Source organism: Phyllopteryx taeniolatus, chromosome 23, assembly GCF_024500385.1.
Source record: "Phyllopteryx taeniolatus isolate TA_2022b chromosome 23, UOR_Ptae_1.2, whole genome shotgun sequence".
Taxonomy (NCBI): domain Eukaryota; kingdom Metazoa; phylum Chordata; class Actinopteri; order Syngnathiformes; family Syngnathidae; genus Phyllopteryx; species Phyllopteryx taeniolatus.
In genome coordinates this window covers 6492570-6515452 of record NC_084524.1, presented here as the reverse complement: position 1 = coordinate 6515452, position 22883 = coordinate 6492570, and the positions used below count along the sequence as shown (strand labels likewise).

General features: G+C 44.3%; 1 protein-coding gene across 50 annotated transcripts in view; it reads right to left on the bottom strand.

The window, feature by feature from the left end:
• Positions 1-322: 322 nt before the first annotated feature.
• Positions 323-22883, bottom strand: part of LOC133473002 (receptor-type tyrosine-protein phosphatase delta) — a 248892-nt gene continuing 226331 nt past the window's right edge. For 27 of the 50 annotated variants that reach the window (XM_061764687.1, XM_061764689.1, XM_061764656.1 and 24 more), the window contains 19 exons: positions 22432-22688; positions 21885-21978; positions 20150-20359; positions 18397-18557; positions 17261-17272; positions 16957-17069; positions 14445-14486; positions 13895-13992; positions 12942-13065; positions 10852-11027; positions 10259-10378; positions 10017-10171; positions 6395-6680; positions 5822-6000; positions 5612-5738; positions 5408-5533; positions 4901-5055; positions 3983-4118; positions 323-3207 (listed from right to left, as the gene is read on the bottom strand). In XM_061764687.1, the coding sequence (XP_061620671.1) occupies positions 3139-3207; positions 3983-4118; positions 4901-5055; positions 5408-5533; positions 5612-5738; positions 5822-6000; positions 6395-6680; positions 10017-10171; positions 10259-10378; positions 10852-11027; positions 12942-13065; positions 13895-13992; positions 14445-14486; positions 16957-17069; positions 17261-17272; positions 18397-18557; positions 20150-20359; positions 21885-21978; positions 22432-22688 (2640 nt within the window). In that variant the 3' untranslated portion in view covers positions 323-3138. The remainder of the gene's footprint in view (positions 3208-3982; positions 4119-4900; positions 5056-5407; positions 5534-5611; positions 5739-5821; positions 6001-6394; positions 6681-10016; positions 10172-10258; positions 10379-10851; positions 11028-12941; positions 13066-13894; positions 13993-14444; positions 14487-16956; positions 17070-17260; positions 17273-18396; positions 18558-20149; positions 20360-21884; positions 21979-22431; positions 22689-22883) is intronic. The other 23 variants (XM_061764674.1, XM_061764676.1, XM_061764707.1 and 20 more) reach the window with 3 other exon arrangements.

Here is a 22883-nt window from a genome sequence, read left to right as displayed (position 1 = left end):
GGCAGAAAAACGAAATTTTCTTCCACTAGATGGCAGAAGGTCCAATTAACCTGTGCGTCCACTTGTTGCCATTCGTATAAAATGACAGCTCTGCGTTCAACTAAACAGGCCCACGCCGCATACTGCGAAAGTCAATTTGTGAATAATTGATACAAAATTCAAATTTTTTTTCAGTATGTTTTTTGTGACATTTTTCTTTGGGCGTGAGGTAAGATTTTATTCTGTATTCTCAAGATTAAGATTGGGAAACACTGCTAGACAACATCAAATTGCAAAGTTTGATTGATGCCTGATGGAGGGAATGGAGTGAAACACCAGTGGATATAACACAGACATTTTTTAATAGAATTCATTTGTAACAAATGTGACTTTTTTTTTTTTTTTTTTTATTTCTCATTACAGACTTCTTTCCCCACCAATGTGACCTAAGTAAGAAAATAAAAAGCACTCCTTTCATTCAGAAAAAAGAAACTTTACGCTTACAACTAATCAGAGGTAATTGTATGAACTTTTTAACAAGCTGTTTTTTTTTTTTTTTTCTTTTCTTTTTACAATTTCATGACTTCATTTTCAGTCTATGCATCCAGACGAGAGATAGATAGCGAGAGCAGAGGAACACAACGCTTATTTCTGTTAATGACACTCCAAGCTGAGCAGTTGATCTTGGGGCAGGGCGACATAATTTTTCGGAGTCATTGCTGGAGTACCCACAGCAATGTAATGGACGTTTTTTTTTTTTTGGAGTCGATACCTTTTTGTGTTATTTACATACACAAAGTGAACGCTGAAGGAGACTTTTCTTTCTTTCTTTTTTTTCCCCCCTTCAATAGATGGGTTCAAGTAATTATTGGGTTTAGAATCAATAGGGCAGTGCATAGTACAAAGAGAGAGAGTGCAAATCTTCCTTTGCGGGTCGACTCGGGCCATCCTGCAACGTTTTACCATGCGTTTTACATAGACAAAAAAACACTTAAGCCACTACATAACAGTACTTTTATGTCTGGAAATGAACAACAAAAAAAGTGAACATAATTGCTTATATTTACAAGGGAAAGAAAGACCTGGAATGCACATCCATGAAGCCGTCACAAAAAGCGAACGGTGGTAAAAGATGCCAATCAACGTAAAGCCTTTGCCATGTAAATGTGCGTACGAAATTTCGAAATTGCAATTGTTTATAAGAAAAAAAAAAAAAGGTCATTATGTCTTGTTGAACTTTGTTTAGTCGAGTGTTCACGCTTTCCTCCTTTGGACCCTGTTTACGTTGTTGAAAAATCTGGTCCAAAAATGACAAAACTTATGCAAGCTTCCATGTTTTGCTCACACCCCTAACAAAAACAAACATCTGCTGCCCCCAGTGCACCATTAAAAATGTGTGTAGCACCGTTAACATGATATAATTTAACTAGCTCAAATACCGATTGTACATGTCAAGTGTATGACATTGAAATATCGTACTCAAGAGGTCTATTTGGTAGCTGTCGTTTTTACTCATTTACGCCACTTCTGTTGTTATCTACTAGTTTCTCAGTGTACGGAATTTCAAGATTGCATTTGAGTGGCATCCCAAAAACATAACGGATTACGATCCCCCCCCCCCCACAAACACTTTTGCGTTGACTAATTTGGCTTGCGAATGTATGTGGGTGTGTGAAATTTCAAGATCTGTCTTGGGTGACCCACTCGTCGGAATGAACAGCAGCGTTAACCCTGTCTTCGACCTGCTTCGCTTTGACCATTTCAAGTCTTGAAACGTCTTAATTTCCCCTCCAGGTCAGTGAACTAGTCGCACCCACCCAGCCACGGTAAGGCCACTGAAAATGACAAACAGAGTTTAGAAATGTTTGCATATATAATCTCATGTGACAGTGAATACTACTGTAAATAAACACAGATATTTATATACTGACATATACACTAAATACTCAAACGATACACTGAAATGGTATAAAAACAGGCATAAATATAAGGCACTCTAAATGCAAAATGGGAAAAGAAATACTATAGAATGGGTTTAAATAACATACAAGATGTCTTTACACTTTGCTCTATTAGCGGTAGTTGATGGACAGCTAATGAACATTCCCACGTGACGCCTGCAGGGGGCGGAGTGTCGTGACTTAATAAACATCAATTATTGCACGAGAAAAGATGCACTGAATCAGAATTGTCTCCTACTGATGTGCATTCCAGTGAGACATCACTTTCCCCCACCATTCCGAGGCGTTCACCAACCACAGAATTTTCTTGTAAACTTTATATTTATTGATATATTTAGGTGCGTATATATAGATATATCTCTTATCCAATTCATCCCTCTCAATCATCCCGACATGGAAGAACTAAGATAATTGATAGCAGCAACTTCATACTTTGCTCATCCCTGTTGATTCCACAAAGCCCCAGTTTATCGGATGGGAGGTGTGTCCGTTGAATGCAAGCGGGAAACAATAGAGGTCAAAGGGTAAGACTGGCGCTTAGCCTTTTTTTTTTTTTTCAATTTCTGTGCTACAAACCAAAAATGTTAAATTCTGCACAAACAGCTTGAAGAAAAAGGGAAAACATGTACGTCAATATGCTTCTGTCAGAGTGTCAAAAGAAAAATCACTTCAGCTGTATAATAAAGTACTAAAAAACTAAATTAATCATTTGATTTATTCCATAGATCTTTTTTTGTATATCCCCTCGCAAACTTTAGATGATGAACATTGAGACAGAGGGGGTTACTTGAACATCAGCGTCCGCCCGAGTACCATCAGGAGTTTTACCGATGGGTGTGATTGTGATTTCTTTTTCTTTACAATGTTCCCCACGCTCCTCCGATGCCTCTCGTAACGCATTCGCCCGGGTCGAGTCACATTCTGTGCCGGGTTCGTTCGCTCCCAAAGAAATCCTTGAAGCAAAAAAATCCGAGGTGCTTCAATGGTCCGGATTCCATCACTTAGTGACAAGGCCAGTTTTATACTTGGATTGGGGAAATACTTGGTCCTCCAGGGAATCTTTTTTTTGGGGGGGACGGGTTCATGTCGCACATCCAACACTTAATGAGTTGTTCTCAAGCAGTAAATTATGGCTCAGAAGAGAGGCGCAACTGGGTTTTTTCTTTCCTTTCCGCGTTTCCCTCTGATGCTGAGTCCTTTACGTTGCATAGTGATCAAAGCTTCCCAGGTACTCTAATCCCGCCCTGTAGCAGAACTGGTATTGATCCTGGAAACACACAAACAAACAGTTTTTCTACACTGGAGATGAAATTGCAAAAGGCGACATTCTGTGCCTGAGACGGACATGCATGGGAATCTGTGAAAACTGAACTAAAGGCTGTACAAGTTTCTGTTCCATACGGTACTCCACTGTCAAAAGCTGTCATCTGATCTTTGCCATCCTTCTGTTTGGGTCTCTAAAGGGCAGAGTTAGACACTGCAGTCTGTTGATATTAATGTATACCGATGGGAAGATGGATGTCCTCCTTTGTCTACTGCGTTCCTAACTGTTCCACCTAAAACATGCAGCGGCGGACATGCCGAAAAGCTTAACACATTCACTGCCATTGACGCCGTTAGAAGTCAAATATCCATGTTAACTGGGAAGGCTGGCAGTCAATGAGTTAACGGAACTACCGTCTTGAAGGCAGTCTTTGGCATCAGAGAGTTTTACTTCTGGGACATTGGGAATCTGGGAACGTACGTTTCAGTTCAATACTCCATTGTCAAATGTAGTGATCTGATCTTTGCCACCCTTCTATTTGGGTATCAACTGCGCTGGTGAGGTAGCTATACCTTCCAGTCCACTGATATTGATAATGGGATGGGTGGCTGGATGTCCTCCTTGCCTACTTTGTTCTACTTAGGCTGACAATTCTGATCGAAGTGAGCAAACGCAACAGGACGACTTGGTGGTTTTCGTGTTTGAATGCATAGGAGAGTCGGGGGGGCCGACGACAAAGCGACAAGTGGCTCTCTAGCTACAGTACATGCAAAAGTACCTCTGTCTGCACCATGGCCGGTCTCTGCGTCCGCAACATCTTGACGGTCTGAAAGACGTCGACGACGCCCTCGTATCTCATTCGCTCCAAGGCAATGCTGAGGGTGATGAAGACGCCGGTCCGACCGACGCCAGCGCTGCGGAGCGGGGAGAGAGATGGGCAGGAAAAGAGACGGTGAGAAACAGTGCCACAGCTCAGAGAAATGATCGGTGGTGTCGCAACTTAAGAGGCTGGTTTCTTGTGTTTTACGAATTCATAGTTTCCAGTGTCAACACTCACAAGCCCTTCCTGATAAAGGTTCAAGTGAGCGTGCTCATTCTCATGTGTGTGTGAACGGTGTTTAGTTTTTCAATTACCATTGTACAGTATTCATTTTTTTTTTTTACAATCAAGTCAATATTCTACTTTCCTCTTTTACAATTCAATAGAAAAATAAAGCTTCTTTCTTTATCAATTCATCATAACATTTAGGCCTGGCCTACAGGAAAGTTATGTGTTGGCTATATCCAATGTTGTGTTGGTCATACAATAGAATAACAAAAAAAAAAGAAAATTTCTTGTTTAGTGAATAATGCTGAAGATAAGATGTCCTCCTGAAGAATCGCATGCTAAATCGCAATCGCAATATTTGTTTGAGAAGAGTATTTTCCCAAAATCCTGATTGAAGACAAGGTACTAAAGCCATTAAAGCTAATCGGCTTAGGTCCCAGTGACGAGGACTGGCTCAACACACATGATGTTGTGGCTAACTACACACTAGGAGATGGCTAGGAGATTTTTATACTGTTTACCCACATTGGCTAAGAGGTTTCATGACCCAGTGCCAACCCTGGTTCCTTTCCCCTTTATATGAAGTTATTGAAGCCCTTTGAACACTGTGAGGGTAAAAGGTGTACCTACTATGCGGCTTTCACTTACCTACAGTGGACTGAGATGGGCCCATCTTGACCAAACTGTTCTTTCGTTTTATGAACTTGGCCGATGAAATCGATGAAGCCCTCCCCGGATTTTGGCACTCCTTGCTCGGGCCAGTCTGTGAACTGGAACTGTCGCACCGTTCGCGACTGTCCGTCCTGGGACGGAGAGACTGGCCGTCAATGTAAAGTTCACACACTGGAGCAGATGTCTCATTAATGTTGGCAGTCTTTTCATGTGTCAAACGTATAAGATGCTAATTTGTTTGATGTTGAACTGACTTTTCCCGTGTAATGACTTAAATGATATAGTATCCCTTTGATAGGATAACAATCCCATTAAGGAGCTAGTGTAACATGCAGTACAAAGAAGGGAGCCTGTGCCATTTATCTGTGTAAGCCTTTGATGGAATTAGAAAGTCTGGCTGCACTGAGCCGCTCGCCATATTTACGCGTAAAAGACTCTTAGTTTGGGATGAACGCGCTTGACACCGTGACAGCGTCTGCTTACCCTGGCATCCGTCACTTTGAACTCCCGAAGGATGTACTGCGGCATGTTGTACTCGGCCATGGGGTCCACCACGAAGTACTGGTATCTGGCTGACCTCTCTGCGGGCCAGTACTGATGGCATTTTTCCTGGGAGAGACGAGCACAATGATCCACAACTGGCCCGTGGCGTCCACTCACTGATATAAAGATATTTTTGAAGCATACCCTGCCCATTTCTCTGAGCTTGGTTAGCATAACGACAATTGTAGAGTTGTGCTCCCAGAGCATTCTCCAGAAGTCCTCTGTGGTTTCTGCCAGTGGTCCCTGTGTGGCAATGTAGGCCTTCTGTTGTCTGAGAAGAGAGAAGTGGGGAATTAGCATCTCGTCAGTTAGCTGAAATGGCCTCATGGACAAACGTGGTCACGGCGAGCTTACCTGTAGCCATCAATGAAACTTGCATTGATGTAGTCGGATCCCTCCACCCCTCGAATGGGCTGGAGACACACGCGCGTGGACTCGTATGGCATGATGTTTACAAGGCGGTTCTTGAACTTGTTGCAGGGGAGATTGGCACTGATGAATCGTGATGTATGGGCTTTAGTGTTGGCTAAACGCTGCATTTGAACAGAGGGGAAGGAAAGAGGAGACCATCGAATGACGCAATTGAACAGAAAATACTGCTCAAGCCCTTTGGTTTGGCAGATATGCGCTGGGAAAACCCTGCATTTGCATCAACGTGGGGAATCTATGGGAACCTAGAGAAAAGGAAAATTCCCGAGTTGTGTTACACAAACACGACTGGAATATAGGAAACATGGTCTCATAAGCTTCAACGTGTCTGGAGTTGTGGCGTATCTTCCCATACAGAAATACAGGAGGAGTCACTGAAGGAACAGTCTGCACTACTATACCACAAAAAACTAATTATTGGGCTCTTAAGGTAACACTTTGTACGTTTTCTGGGGCTAAAAATGGTCTAAGTCCATGGAGCTTCAACAGAACACCAACCTTGAACTCAAGTTCCATGCCGGTGACATTCTCTGCAGCCTCTATCTGTGTCAGTTTCTGGATGTAAGCGTAGAGGTTCCGGGCGGGCACTTCGGTGGTGCCGCAGTTGACGGCCTCCTGCAGCGCGTCGTGGATGAAGACGTACTGGTCCTCCGTCTGCACCATGTAGTTGCGCTGGGCACGCATCAGGGTCACGTGGCCATAGATGTCCACCGTCTTCTCGTGCTTAATGCGCTCCAGCATGGCGTCGATCACAATAAAGCAACCTGTGCGACCCACGCCGGCGCTGTCAAGGTGACAACGAAGAGAAAGTTAGCTTTGTGTTTTTTCTGTGAGGCGGTGGCAGAGAACAATCTTCGCCAAAGGACTGACCACTTGGCTCGGAGTGTAATTAAACTTGAAGCTGTACAGAGTGGGGATCGGGATTTGGCAGCAACCCTGTTCCAGCGGGATTGTTTCTGGCTTGGCTGCAGTGCTGTTTACATCACCTGTGCTTTCCGAACCATCAGGACTTATTTTACAAGGGGAAAAAAAAAAAAAAAAAGTGCCACTGCAGTTTTCAGGACCTGCATTTCAGTGAGGCGACGCTAAATCCTGCTCGTCAACTTCGGAGACCTCACACACCAAAGTAAATAGGTCATTAGATCCATTACGCTGATACCCCTTTGAGGTGGAAGCCTTAATCTTGTGCCTCCACCTCGTGATGGCACACTTGTTTTTCATTTGCTGAGGAGAGAAAAGAGAAGCAAGGAGAGCGCCAACTTGGGAGGGAGTAAAGTTAGACGCCGGAGGCCAAGGCTGCCTAATGTGCCATGCAGCGAATGGAATAAAGACACGTGCGGGAGTCATTGGCTTTAACAAATGATCTGGTGATCACGGACTGGGAAAAAGGCGGACTGGGACTGAACGTTTTTTTTTTTAACGTTATTTATTTTTTCCCTCGGTGACAATTTTTCATCCCTTTAGGAATGTGAAAATATTCATAAGCACAAAACACCTCCAGGGGCTGCAAGCGCCTCAGCACCTGGCATGCGGGACTCTAGCCCGACTCTTTGCGATTGGAAACACGTTGCGGTGCAGACCGCGACTCGGCAGAGCGATGACCTGAGATCCAACGTGTGACAGAGTGGCAGAGATGGAGGAAGATGAGGGATGTGTGTGTGGTGGGGGGGGGGACGACGACGACGCGCTGTCAGTTCGCATTGCGTCAAGACGGATGCGCGGCATATATTAACCAAATGCCCTGTTAAACATAAGAGCACGGAATGCTGGGAACACGTGTAATATTCTTTTAATTGACAAGTGCAGAAAAGGCCTCAGTGTATTTGGCAGTCGGCGGGGCGCTGGCAGACTGACTGCACTCATGACCTGACGCTGGCTTCTCAGCCAGTCAGAGCAGCTGCTTTGGACGTTGACACACATTAAGTGTCAGCCTAATGTGCTTTCCAGAAGTTGAGGGAACAGGGCGGAGGGGGGTGTTGGGTCTCAGGGAGCGCACTGTAAAATACAGCTGCACTGAGCCGCGAGAAGATAAAGGATGCAGAGCAGCCAAAGCAATTACATATGTATTGTTACCAAATCTCTTGCTGTCAGCTAACGTGCCAAACAGACCGGCACGCACACACCGAGCATACCAGGGTGAGCTGACTGTGTGCCGTTAACCGGCTGTAAAACCTGAATGCAATTCATTCCAGGGGTCTGGTTTGACCTTCCTTTTTTTCTCCCAAAAAAGACATGTGTGTCATAAAATGGAATGTTACTGCATGTATACATTTCAGCCAGGTGGGGGCACCTTTGAATTGCTTCTTTCTTTATCACACAATATGTCTGGTCTGGATCTCGAGTTGTCGGAAACACCAATGACAAAAAATACAATCTTTTGCTATTGAGCGTCGGTCATTGCTAATATTTTGTGCAAACATGGCCGCAATCAGACAAGATTGTCTTTAAAGGACAATCGTTAGAAAGAATAACGTGGTCACGGTAAGTATTGGCTCTTCATTTTCTCAACCTGTCAATCACTACCACATAAATGTTACATCCTTAATTATGTGTAATGCTATATAGCCTTTGCATAAGCCTTGTATTCGTGCACTGACTCAACCACCCGAGGGACTGAAATGTGTTGATTTCGGCTTTATTTGAGCTACTTTTGCAGCTTGGGCATGACAGAAGCCGGAAAGCTTTCTTCTTGTTAACTCCAGAGACGTCCACACAACACTCAAATTGCTCCTTTTGCAGGCGTTTAAATTAAAAATAGGATCGCTTTAAAATTGCATTCAAACATCAAGGAAGGACGGACAAAACTTATTTTTGGGGGGGGGGGATCTGATAGGGACCCAGTGGAATTAAAAGCTCCCATCTGCATTAAGTCGCACATTCTGTTCCACTGTGGAAAGTTACCACATTCAATCGGAAGCAAGCCGCGCTAATTAACGACGGAATGTGTTACTTCGAAATCTGCGCTAAGCCTCGTTCCCTTTTTTGTCGCTTTCTGACACCAGTTTCTATCTCTGGTGTGTACTTTCTCTTCCTCTGATGGCGTTCTGGCTTGAGACACAAAACGCTCTGCTGGGAATCCGGACACTGATGGAGTCGGCTTACGAATCGTTTGTTTAGGATGTGAGAACCCAAGGGGATAAGGCCGACACTCGTGGGCCCGATGATGTGCGACGTGTTTGCGGCATAGCGACAGATCTGTGCTCGCTTTGTGGCAGTGCGTGGGGGTGGATTTTGGCTGAGGCGAATGACACCAGGACTCCTCAAAGCCTTTCTGAGAAACCCAGTCGGCTGATTTGTGTGGGATGAAAGGTTGTCTTCAAGACCAAATTAGCGTATGCATGGAAAAGGCACCGATAATTAATCGTCTCGTTAAACAGTGAACTCCCGCCTATTTGCGGTTCAATATTTACAAATTCACCTGTTCACATTTTTTCTGCTATTCTCTTAAAAAATTTCATCTGCGTTTTTTACATTTTTGATTTCTGTAAAATCCAAAATTCTAAAAATGCCACAAAATGGTGCCAAAGCCCTGGCTAACAGAATAGTGGAAGTTATTGGCGTCAAGGAAGTATGATACACTCTGCTTTCCCAACATTTATGCATTTTGGGGAGGAGCTATGTTTAGCCTGGGTTGTTAGCAAATGTTAGAGAGTCTTTGATGCATCAATGGCTATTAAAAAATAAACAAATCATCTGTACGCTATTTTTTATTGTTACGGAAAATGAGTTTGACATGATAAAGTTTGGAATCATACCTTGTGGTTAAAGATCATAGTTAGACTGTATTATAGTTGTACTTGAATCATTGGCTGGCAACCAGTCCAAGGTGTCCGCTGGGATAGGCTAACAAGGACAAGCGCTATAGAAAATGGATGGACAGACATTAAAAATCAAAGTGTGTGTGTGTGTACCCCGCTAAACACACTATGAGACTTCTGGGTTCATCTACCTAGCATTCAAATGATTTTGGGAGCTTTGATTTGCTAATGGGGTCACCCATTAAAATGATTAAAATCCCTTGTACATTGTCATACGTATTCATAGATTCATTCCAGCAAACTGAGAGGGGGGAATCAATTTCATGCTTGAGGTTATTTTTGTCATTTGCACAGTTTAGTACCTGCAGTGGACCACCATGGGCCCTGCGTCCGGGGGGTTGCACGCCTTTACTCGTCTCAGGAAGGCCAGAAAAGGCGTGGGGTGTTCCGGCACCCCGTGGTCCGGCCAGGCCGTGAACTGGAACTGCCTGACCTCCCTCTTCTCGCTGGAGCCGTTCTACAATACGGAAAAGCCAGCAGGTCAATGGGAGTCCAATCATAAGTGATTGCAGACCTCCTACAAGGAGCAACGTGGTGCCCTTACTTTAAAAAGTGCAAATGTCCTGACACAGTATGTGGCCAATTCCACCGTGTCCAGCAGAGTCACTTGAATGAGGCCGTATGTCTCTGTCGCTCTGGTGGGCCAGTACTGGTCGCATTTTACCTGCCATGAAAGAGCATACACTATGGAAGTAGAACCCGACCTCCCCCAAGGCAGAAGCACCCAAGGATTTACAGTCGATCCATACCAAGTGGCACTCACCTCCCCCAAGGCCGAACAGCCCACGAATCAAAATCGATACCAAATATTAACATAATCTTTCTTAGTCCATGCCCAGAATACTTTTTGCCTAACCAACAGACAAATTACAACAACACTCACTGAATCGCAGACCTTCCCCAAGGCTGGAATATCCAAGAATCTACCAAACTCAATTCATATTGTTTTCTCTTTGGCCCACCCCCTATCCCTTCATGGCGTTTTGTGAAAACTGGTTGGGCAAACAAATCGGAAAGGTATTCAGTCTTGCACAGCCCTCTGCCATGGCTGGGGAATACACACCCAAATGCAGCAGGTTCTTTCTTTGCCCACACCTCGGCCCTCTTTGGGCATAATCCCGTCATGTTGCCTCTTACCCTGGATCGCTCCTCCAGCTTGGTCATCATGACGACGATGGCGCTCCTCTGCTCCCAGATCATTCGCCAGAACTCCCCAAACGTCTCTGGCAGGGAGCCCTGTGTGGCGATGTACGCGTTCTGCTTCCTGTAGCCGTCCACGTAGTTGGCATTGATGTAGTCGCTTCCCGGGATGCCTGCGCGGACATTGGAGTGGTTGACGGTCAATCAAAGGGGCAGATTACGCGGACGTTTGTTGCAAGGAGGAATTCAATGTGGAACATTCATTTTGGAAAAAACAAAACAAAACAAAAACATTTTGATCATTTTTATGTAAAATAATCCTATTAACATATTCACTTTGGCCATTGACGGCTTTAGAAGTCAAATATCCATGTTAACTGTTAAGGCTGGCAGTGAATGAGTTAAATAACATAAAATAATCATTATAGAGCTGCTTTTTACGAATTTGTTTTTACATTAATATCCCAAAATATAAAAAAGTATTTGCAAAATAAAAGAACAAAAAAATCAAAAACAATAAAGGATGATGAAAATCACTTGTTTTAATTGTTGTTTGTGATTTAGCATACCTTTTTCAGTGTGATGTTTAACACTAGCTTTAAAATTTCCAATAATAATGGAAATTTTTCCCCTAATAAATATATTTCTGTCAATGTCAATCCACAGAAAGCATTGCTATCTATTTAATGAGGACAAACACCTAAAGCCTGATGGCACGCACAATAGAAAATAGGCTATTTGGAGGTGTACCTAATCTTGCGTCCACAAATCTACAGTTTGGAAAAAAAAATAAAATAAATAAAAGTAGTTGAAATTGCAGTGCAGGAAAACAAGCTTCCCTTCGTCCCTCCCTTTGCTTATTTTATATGAAAGGCACAGTTTTTTTTTGATATTTCTAATCCAAAGCAAAGAGACAGAGCTGACAGCCAGTCAATGCTTCAGGACTGGCAGTTTCGGGGCTCGGCAAACACATGCTCCACCAAGATAAGTCTCATCTGCATGGGCGCCACGTCTCAGAGAATTCCCCACTCTCCCTCTCCCCAGCCCTTCCTCCCTTCTCCATTTCGGGGTTTCTTTCCTCCCAGGTACCTTTTAGTGGATGGACAAAAAAAGCATATTGAAAAAGCCACATGCTTGCATTATGTCCCAGTTATCCCCCACTCTGTTTGCTGTCCACACATTTTCATTGACGGACAAGGGATAAGACACAATTAAGCCCACTTTAATTTCAAATTGAAAAGAAAAAACTTTTTTTTTTTTTGCTTAATGGCAGTGAATGGATGTTTATTTATGCGAGCGGATGAATTCATGCCATCTGCCAGTCAGGATTTGCATTAATTATGTGATTTGCTCTGTCTGCTTATGAACTGGGAGAAACCAAAAAATTCAAATTCCATTACAAGCTCAATAGTAAGGAATGGCTTGATGGGTTTGGTGTGAAAGAACCCTGACACAAGTTTGTCATATTTGTCCAAACAACTCTCCCTTGTTATGAATGCATAACGGACAATTTTCCTTGTTATACTGCAAAGGGATATTTCCTTGGTTTGAATGTGGTGCATGTATTGAACTTTCCCCCAGTTATGAACCAGGGAGGTAAATGTTATGCATGTATTAAGTTCTGATTATTTTTGTTATTGTTCTGTTAAAGACAGGTTCCATGTTGTGCTTATTGTAATGACCTTGTTGTGTGCATGTGATGCATGTTGCGATGAACGCTTGAGTTCCAACTCCAACGTGGCAACTACATATGCATATTTCGCATCCTCAGTCCTCGTTCGATGCGCCCGAGACTTAATGTGAAGCCTAAGCGTGAATAAAAAATAATCGCGGCGCCAGGGAGAAATAGAACCTACTTGCATCGCTCAGGTTTTTGCAGGTGATTGTTCAATCGGACTCGAGTGCCTAGCTCAGCGAGGCGGGGAGAAAATTGCCTATTTCAAAAAGCCATCTATTTCCCCGCGAGCACCCACGGCATGAAAGCAAATGACATGTTGGTGTGAGGAGGGAGAAGGAGGGGGGGAAAAAAAACCAAAAAAAAGTACAGTGAGCTTGCGCTGTGATGAAGGAGGAAGGGTGTATTATACCGTCAATGGCGGAGAGCAAGACTCGCGAGTGGTCGTAGGCGATCACGTTGGCGTATCTGTTCTTTGGTTTGTTCACCTCCAAGTTGGAGTGCTCCCAGGTAAACTGCTGCCCGGGGTCGATGGACTGCGGCGGGAGAACAACATTGGCCGTCAGTGAGACAATATCACCCAAAAAAAATAAATGAAAAAGTCAAAAGAAGAAACTGATGTCCGGGATACCCAGTTGCCGGCCTTTCCGAAAAAAGCTATCAGTATATTTCATCTTAATACAGTTATGGTTGCGGTCCACTACTGACAAATTTCTGTGGAAGCTATCGCCAGCAATTTGCTGAAAATTCACCATTTTTTTTATTTATTTTTTTTTATGAGGGAGCTCTAATTGCACTGAACATTTATTCCACATTCTTTCCATATCGCACCTTCCTGCACTCTGAGACACTTTACAACCAGAATCATCTTTCATTATTTACTGTGTGAGTTTTGATTAGTATTATCGTGTGATATTACGGCACCTTTGGGGAATGCACCTCTCTGCACTCACGGTGCATTTTTTTTTTCAAAATCAAATCTGTAAACCATTATTATTAATTTTTTTTAGGGTAATGTAAGATGGGTTTGAAATGATAAAGTGCTTGGGGATCGTGATTTGTCTTATTTAGTTTAAACTATCAATAGAGGCAATTGTAAAAAAAAAAAAAAAAAAAACAGGTCACCGCGAGATTACTGTTTATATTGCTGCCCTAATATATTGATGAAATAATCCAACATTGACGCGTGGCTCACCAAGTGTCAAAAAGAGCAACGCGGCTGCTCTTCATGCAGCAGAACTACTTCAAGCCATTTATGGCAGCACACATATAGTTGTTACCCGCGCGATGATGGGATTACATTGGGCGGGAAAACGCCGTTTAGCGCTTCCGCCCGCCGCAACAAAGTCTGTCGTCGCCGCTCACCTCGTACTCCTGGGAAAACTTGAGGTTGTCATTGGCCTTTAAGTGCTCCAGATGCTCCGCCAGGTCCATGACAGGGATTGGGGGGTGGCTCGCCATACCTGTCAGTCAGAGGGAATTGCAGCTCAGTCGTTTGCACATGCTTTACTTTTGGGATTTTAACCACAAAAAAAACCCCCGAAAAATCAGAACCCAAGCACAGGCAAACTGATTAGATGAGCATGAGCAGCGTGGAAGTGGAAGATTTGATCGAGTTAGGCTAGTTTGTGTGCCATGCTTGAATGGAGCCGACATGGAGGCCAATGGGAAGTCAGCGCACACGTCTCCCACAGAACGCTACTGTAGGTTGGGAAGTTAGCATGGGAAGGAAAAGATGTTAAGAGCGAGAGTTCTACTTCGGAGGGATGATTGATGTTCCCCGCCTGTCATTTACCCGCCTCCCCGCGATGACACGGCGTTAAAACACCAAAGCGGATTAGATGGGGATAGGAGGCTAGGCGGGAAAGGAGGGGGAAGATAATTCATGGCAAATGCGTAATTGAGGCCAACTAACTTGACAAATGGAGGCTACTTGGGTGACCGGGCGAGCGCGTACCTGTGGAGGAAATGGTCGTTAAATATAGGCGTCATAGCGGCCAGGTGAAGTGTGCACAGCCCTGTTTACACCAAGCAGTGAAAAACAACGGATACGGACAAGGCGACCATTTTGGCACACCTCGAGCGAAACAGTCTGAAAGCCTTTAAACCGATCTGTAACCGCTTGGTGGAAACATAGCATGAAGAGAGTGAAATGATTTGCCCGTCTGCTCAATGGGTTAATTATTAGTCACATCATGCTAGATGCTAGGCTAGGTCAACGGCATTAGCAGTAACGAGTGTTGTGGCACAAAGCCGGACTCGGGCGTTCAAGGAACACAAAATTCTTCTTGCCGACAGCAAAAAGAGAAATTGATTCTTCTCTCGGGAAATATTTATCATTCGCTACATTAATAGTTTAAACCATGGGTATCAAGATCTGGAACGCCACATAATTTCATGCGGCGCACCAAAGAAAATCAAGTGTCTACTTCATATTTCTTGCTAAATGCATTTGTTCTTTTCATTTTAGCAGAAAACATGAATCGGAATTGCAATTTTTCCTTAACAGGTTTTTTTTATTTTTTTTTTTACCAAATTCCATTGTAACAACAGCTGTATACTAAAATATTTGCTTGTCGCAATCTTTTGAATTTGTTGTTGAAATATATATCGAATAAAACAATGCAAGAGGCAATTATGCATATGTAAAACACTATGATGAGGCGATTATACATTTTGGTTTGACACCCCTGGTTAAACCATAAATATATCTCAAACTATGATTCCACAATTTAAAATTCATCTTACAACATTACCCTTAAAAAAAAATTTTAATCACAGATTTTGTGATAAAAAAAACAAACAAAAAAAATAAAAAAAAAAAAAAAAAAAATATATATATATATATATATATATATATATATGTGTATGTGTGCATGCACATGCGGGGAAGACTGCTACTTCTACAAACAAACCAGGCTAAACTTACATGTAGCTCCTCCCCAAAATACAAAGATTTGACACCAATTGAAATGTATCACTTCATTATTTTGTGGCTACCAATTACTACTGAGAACCACCAATAGCTGAGTTTTTTTCAGGGAAAAGGTCAATTTGTTAATAGACGGGGGTTTGATTGTAATGCAAAAAGGTTGACAGACTTTGACAAGCCGACAGTCCATACAGGCGCAAGGCGGTGAGGTTCATACACTTTTACCACAACAGGCACTAGAAAACTTCACTCCAGCCTCTGGCCATTGTTGTGTGACACGAGCGCTGGCGCCTGCTCCCTCCTCGACTTCATTCGAGTCGCCAGCACAAGTGGGCATTAGCTAATGGAAGCAGGGCCTCATTTTCCCATCCACTCTCACATCTCTCTGAAAGGGTGTTTCTATCGCAGCTTGCAACCTAAAATCTATTTCCACCACCGGGTGACAATGAAAGCACCATTTCCGTCGGTCGCTCAAGCATACTTAAAGATGAAAATGCCCAATGAGGGGTGGCGGCGAGGTAAGGGACGGAAAGAGGTGGTCTTGTATTGTGAGAAAGTGGTAGTAAGAGCATGTCCCGTACTTTCTAGAACAGCGACAAAGGCTGTTCGGTCCAGAGGGAGACTGTGATAGCGGGGCGGATGGGATCACTCGGAGCCAAAACGAAAAAAAAACACATAACAGCCAGTAATTCTCTGCAAAGGGCTTTCATAAATATGCATCATCTTTTTTTTCCTAAATGAGCCTGCAGGGATAATTCATCATCCTTTCATACGAGCTGACCTGGAAGATGGCGCTTTGATAATGCAACATTATTGGCTGCCGCCCATGTGTCCTCAAAGCAGCCGGTGCCAGAGAAAGTCTTCCCAGTTGATAAATGGACACCGGATGCTTACAGGCATGAGCCAAAACACCATCATCACAACAGATCCCAGCGAGTAAACGCGTCTAATTTGCATTCGCCAAAAATTGGTTCGCCGAAGTTGAAGCACTGCACAGCGCTATTATGAAATCTGCAACCCTGGCAGGTTGACCGCTGCCACCAGACTGTCAAGTCTGCGCTTCCACCTCAGCGGTGTCGAACCAGCGTTATCCCTGGGGAAGAGGCCGTCGGTGGTGACCCCCGCCTCGCCTCCAAAACGTTTCGAATGTCTGCGTTCGCTAAGCATCTGTCCACGGCGCAAGGCTTTAAACTGGAATTTGCTCGGAAAAATGTCCTTTGCTTGTTCCAGGTTGGGCTGCCCCCAGGCCTCCCTTTTCTTGGCCGCTTTCAACAAGGACACACAACAAAAAGTCATGTTTTCCAAGTCTACCTTGAGTCCTCCACTTGGTTGACACATGCCCAGAATACCTCTAAGTGTTCAGGAGGCACCCTTAACCGATCACCGAGTCGCCGAGATTAATTCCTCCCGCGTGTCCAAACTCCTCACCCGCATCCGAGACCTTGTACTGATCTCCGCATCGAACGATCATCGGCTTCATTGGACAAGAACTCACCAGGCGTCTGGAAGTTGAGGCGGCGAAGCTCAACGGGGTCGGTGGGGTGATGCAAGGGCATCTCCTTGCTGTTCGGGAGACTGCCTTTCCTCGCTTCTGATTCAGCCCTTTTCCTGCAGCGGGGAACAGTCCATTTTCATTGAGGCCGTGACAATAATGAGGGTACGCTGTGACGGGACTATCGTCGCAAAGGGGCACTATAGGAGTCACACAATGCGACTGTGTGCTTAATTCTGAGGCTGTTACTCGTTTATTTCTTTTACAAGTGCAAGCAAGTTTTGATTTGCTTCCTTGGCTCTCTTACCTGTCGGGTTTGCTGCTCCGTTGGTCAGCAAGAAGAGAAATATCGAAACAAACATTAGCCGGTAAGCGCTTTGGCTTCAGAAAGTGAGATCCACAGACACACAAAAAAAAAAAAGTGATAGCAATCACAGCTCAGTCTTGGCTTTTTAGCGACGACTCGCTTCCGAGACAATGCTTGGTTCTGTAGGCACGGGCTCAATTTCAAACCGCATAGTGCGTGCGCGCGCGCCAGGTGCAAGCAAGATTTCGAACATTTGAGCGTTTTCAGCTGATTGCTTCTTGTTCAGGCATAAAAGTCATCGCTCGGCTTCTAATTGCTGTGTTTTTCTTTTCCTGCAACCGGCGCCTTATTGATTCATCAGGTTGGGTTGGGGGAGCAATGCGACATGTATTCAGGTTTTTCTCACTACAAACTTTCAAAACAGTACACACCAGACGTGGGGGACTCAAGTCGCATGACTTGACTCGAGTCAGACGTGGCGATTTCAGGACTCTCAAAACTTACGAAAGACTAGATTTAGGCTTGAAGTCCTTCCTGTTTACATTTGAAAATGGGCATTTTCAAGACAGTGTGCCATTTATTTTGCTTCTGAAAGAAGTTATTTTTTGTTCCCGTGCGGGCAAAGCTGGCAAACCACCTCGTGAGGAAAGTATCAAACGGAGCACCGTAGATGGTTACATTTGGATTTACGGATTATGCTTTTGATAAAATTTGTGGGGGGGGGGGGAGTGACTGACAACATGCAAGATTTGCGACTCAAAGATAAGAGACAACAACCCTGACATCCACTTTGATCCGTCACTATAAAACCCGCAAAGACGGGTAAGAAACCTAAACCTTACAGTTTAGCTTAGCGATCGACGGTCAAACATTCAATTTAAAATACGAGTATGACTTGCTCAACCCAAGTAACGACTTGACTCGACGTGGTTGATTCTTGAGACGTATGACTTGCACGTACGGTATGTGACGAACTCTCACCTCTGGCACGTTGTAATCCAGACTGTGAGTATTACACTTTCCTAAAAAGAAGACAACCTATTGATGCCGCACTTTGCTCGTAGGAAAAGGTCGAAGCCGTTATGTATTCCCATCTAACGTCACACTGAGTCGTGCGTGTGTATCGTAGCGCTCACCTCTTGTACAGCAGGATGGCGATGACGATGCATATGATGAAGACGACGGCAAGGACGGGGCCCACCACCCAGATGAGACCCTCCTCCTCGTCGATGATCGGCTGGGGGTCGATGTCGGCCGAAACTACTAAGTCGGAGTACGGGCTGGTGGCGTACATGATCTAAAAAGATGACAATTTACATTTTAGAACACATTTCATTTTTGGGCCGCTGGAGCCTGAGCAATTTTACCGAGCAACAATTGATCCTGGGGGGAAAATAGCTAAATTGGCATTCATAGCATCTACGAAAACAGCATATGGATTCAAGTGTGGAATCTGCGTCGTGTTAAAGATGATCGAAGTGCAAATAGCATCTTTCTCGACGAATAGCATTAAGTGACAAGACTCTTGACATGGGATGAGTCTTACCCTGCACAGCTTGAAAGATGATCTTAGGCTACGTGCTGAGGTTTTCTTTCACAACTATTATCACTTTACCAGCAGATTCTGACAGGCAGTCGCTCCGCAATGTTGCACGGTGTCAATGGGCATATATCTAATCAATACCCACAACTTCTGTTCTGTAATAACGAAAGCACTAGTATTTCCGTGCAAATTTGTCAAAGATGACCAATCCTAATTAGCTCCGCTACCTTGATTGAGCTATTTCATACTCCGGCAGTAGATTAAGAAAAAAAAAAAAAAGGTCCTTTGGGAATGAAAATAGACGCTTTAGTGGGCAAATTGGAGAAATTTGCTCGTGAGCCATTATCATTTTACCTGCATTCAAGGTGCGCGAAGTAGTGTAAGAGGCAGGAAGTATATACACCCCTCAAGCTCTTCCGCTCCATCATCTTGCCTACTTAATCATGCCGCTTTTCTTGCGCTTTCATTTACATACACGCGCGCGCACACACGCACGCACGCACGCACGCTGAGGCTGCAGCTGAGGAGATAAGGCAGACGGGACGTAATTAAAGAGACGCCCCGTTATCGAGGTGGTCTTGTAATCAGCTCTGGTCTTATGGGGGCTTCACACCCTCGGGCTTCTCAAGTTTTGCAAATCTTAGAGGGGCTCAAATTAACACATTCAAGCGGGAGCAAACGGCGGCCCACTCACTCTATTTGACAAAGCAAAGACTATTGAGGACCACGTGGATGCCCCCTCACACTTAAAAAGTACTGCTCATAGATGGTGAGACCCGTGGCGTTTATACACTGCATGTGTTTCCATGGACAACTTCCTTGACACACGAGTTTCATTCGTTCCGTGACCATGCTCGAAAGGCTTGCATCGCAAATGTAAACGCCATTCATTCGTGCTAGCCGCCGCCCCCCGAAAAAACGATTTTTATTTTTATTTTTTTTAAATCAAATCAAATAGCACTCTATAATATTGTGCTTTATAAAAACAATGGTAATAAGAATGAAAACATTTGCGCATCAAGATGAATCCATTGCACCTCCTTCTGGTATGTGTGATGTGGCCAGCGGGGGGCAGTATCATTCTGTCATACAGACACAAATGTCTTTTTTTTCCCACTGAGGATAAGGAATATACGCCTGTGAGTATTGCCAGTCTACATGTGTTGCAGCACCGTTTGGGTTCAAATATTCTTTACTTAAAATGCTGTAACACTACCACATAGATACTATTTGTTAGCCCGTCTATGGAGTTTCCCATTATGTGCTAGCATGAAGCTAGCGGACAACAGCATGCTAAAGGAGCGTGACGCTGGCTCTGTATTCAATATAAAAAGTTTTAACCTCACATTGTCAGATATTTCCAGAGCGGCGAGCACAAAGAAGATGTACTCCTGGCCGCTTTGCAGTTGCTTGTTTTCAAAGTCGCCGTAGAACTTGCCGTCACCCAGCGTGAAGTCTTTGGGCAGGTCTCGGAAGTAGGCGGCGATGTACGCCTCGGGCTCCGCCTGCCTGCGGAGCCGGAGGGCTCTGCTCGTGCGGTTTATCTCCTTCAGCAGCTACAGTGTGCGGGGGAGCAAATGAGGCACACGATAAGATGTGGGAGCGCGCTGCAGCAGACGCATGAAAAACCACAACAAACCATATCTGCCTGTCAAGATTTCTTTCTTCCCTCCTTTCTTTGTGCACAAGCTGAAAATGGCGATAGCGGAAGGCATTGCGAGATCTGACTTCTCTCTTCTTTTGGCAAGAAAATTAAGGATATGAAACAGCGCAACAGCATCAACGGTGACTAAATCAATTCAAACTGCAATTATGTCTCTCCATTATTTAACTCTCTGTTATGTAATTACAATTTATCCACACATTGTGAGTTTAATTGAGGTGAAATAAGGTGCACTCTGAAGTTGTGGACTATGAAGTTGAAAAACGCAAAGAAAAAGTGGACATACATATTTAGTCGCTGATGGGTCAATATATTGAATACTGTATTCTCTATATGGGGATGTGTTTGCAAATGTAAACATTTATAATAAAAAGAAGGATAAGCTCATTTGAAACTACTATACATTTTTCTCGATTTTTTTATTTTTTATTTTTAAAGTTTTTTTAAACAGGTCAATTTGACCAGAAAAAAAGACATTTAAGTATATACCTGTGTATATATATATATATATATATATTATTTTTTCAAATACAGGTATTACACTGGCAGTTCCGAATTCCCAATCTCCATGAGCGTAAGGGAATAAGTGAAAATTGTATATAAAACATTTTAATAAGCACGTATATAAATGTACAGTTATTACAAAAAAAATTCGGACAATTTAAACACTTAAAAAAAAAATGATGCATCAAGATTGGCTTTTGTGCGAAGTACATTTACTCGCCGTGAGGTTGATTATTATGCTAATTATAGCCCTGGAATCATTGTAGATTTACATCTGTGACGCGTGTGCGTGGGTCATCAGCGTGTGAACAATGCGTGCGCCTGCCATTCACATTACACTGTGTGTGTGTGTGTGTTTTGCTCTGTTTTGGCTGCGGGGCTGTTGGTCCCGCCCGATAATGTCTTCAATCATCTCTGCTGTCAACAGCGACGGAATCTAGTTGCCCTTGGGAAAAGTTGTGAAAAGGTGAGTGCCAGTATTGACAAACAAATAAATTCTGACAGCGCTGCGACTTTTTTGGGCAATCGGTCAAGGCTCCAGACACGGGGGGCCTCGGGGCCTCGAGGCTCGAGCTGTAAAAGCCAATGCCAGATGGAACGGGGCGCGCGCTCTCTTTCAGCCTCCACGCCGCATGATATATCATGCGGCAGTGAAAATACGAGGCACAGCTTTTGAATCTTGGAGCGAAGCTCTTCAAATGGCTAAATGGGCTCGATATAAAAGTTAGCGAGTGCGTTGCGCGTCCCTAGCCTCGCCGCCGGATTGAGGCACGCAGCCCGGCTCTTCAGGTAATTGGAACGGCCACAAAGAGGACGAGGGGGACTGGCTTTTACGGTGCACTCGAGCGGCTACTTCATGATTCTCGTTCGCACGGGAACGCTTTTGAAGAGATGCGCGCCTCAAAGTCGCCTACCTCCTCTAAATTCATCTCGTCGGGATTGTCCCAGGGTTTGACGAACTTGCCGCCGCGCTGCTTCTTCAGGGGCACCACCACGATGTAGTACGCCCTGGAAAGGACAAGACGTCGAGGTCAGATGGACTCGCAAATGCTCACAAAGTTGGGAAACCGATGAGCTTAATCCTGCTGTTACGTTTGTTTCTCGTGGACTGCAATACTGTTTGATCATCCATGTCAGAAACACACAGAAAAAAAATGACAATAAACATTGTATACATATCTCATTATTAACTCATCTACGAACGATATTCATGTCATATAACATCGTTATCCCAAAAACAACATGACAGGAGGGTTTCAAGCATCGTCATCAGAGGCCAACGCAGGTGTGCAGTGTCAGGCGACAATGGGATGTGCTGCTGTGTTGGCCTTCTGTCAAGCTTCCTGGCTTTGAACGGCAGTAAGGGACTTTGCGGGGCTTAGAGGCTCGCAAAGACTAGAGAGACGTCGCGCCGAAACGCGGAGCAACAGAAATCCGTACTCCCGAACGAATCCTACTCACCGCACTTTTTCCGACGTCTGCACCGAAGGGAGCTCCACCGTCACCATGCCGTCCGAGTTGGTCTTGCCGATCAGGTAGGGCTTGGTGCGGAGGATGTCTGGTGCCGTCATGGTGGCCACGCGGTGCTGCAGGCCGCCGGCGCTGTTGCCGCGGTTAGTCAACAGGAAAGAGTACTGCGTCTCCGGCTGGAGCCCCGTGATCAGCTTCTGCGTCAGCTTGCCGTCCACCTCCACGCTTTGCCCGTCGTCGTACAGGATCTGGATGCAAGGAAGGAGATGTTTCATGTACAACTTGTCAAACTGATTGAAACGGCAAAGCAGCCACAAATACCATTTTTCGTGTTTCAATTGTATCTTCATTGACACTGTTCAAACTGTTACTGTTGCACTTGCCTGCATTCATTTCTAAAAAAGAAAAACTCCTGACAATGCACCTTTGGTCGAAGAACTTTT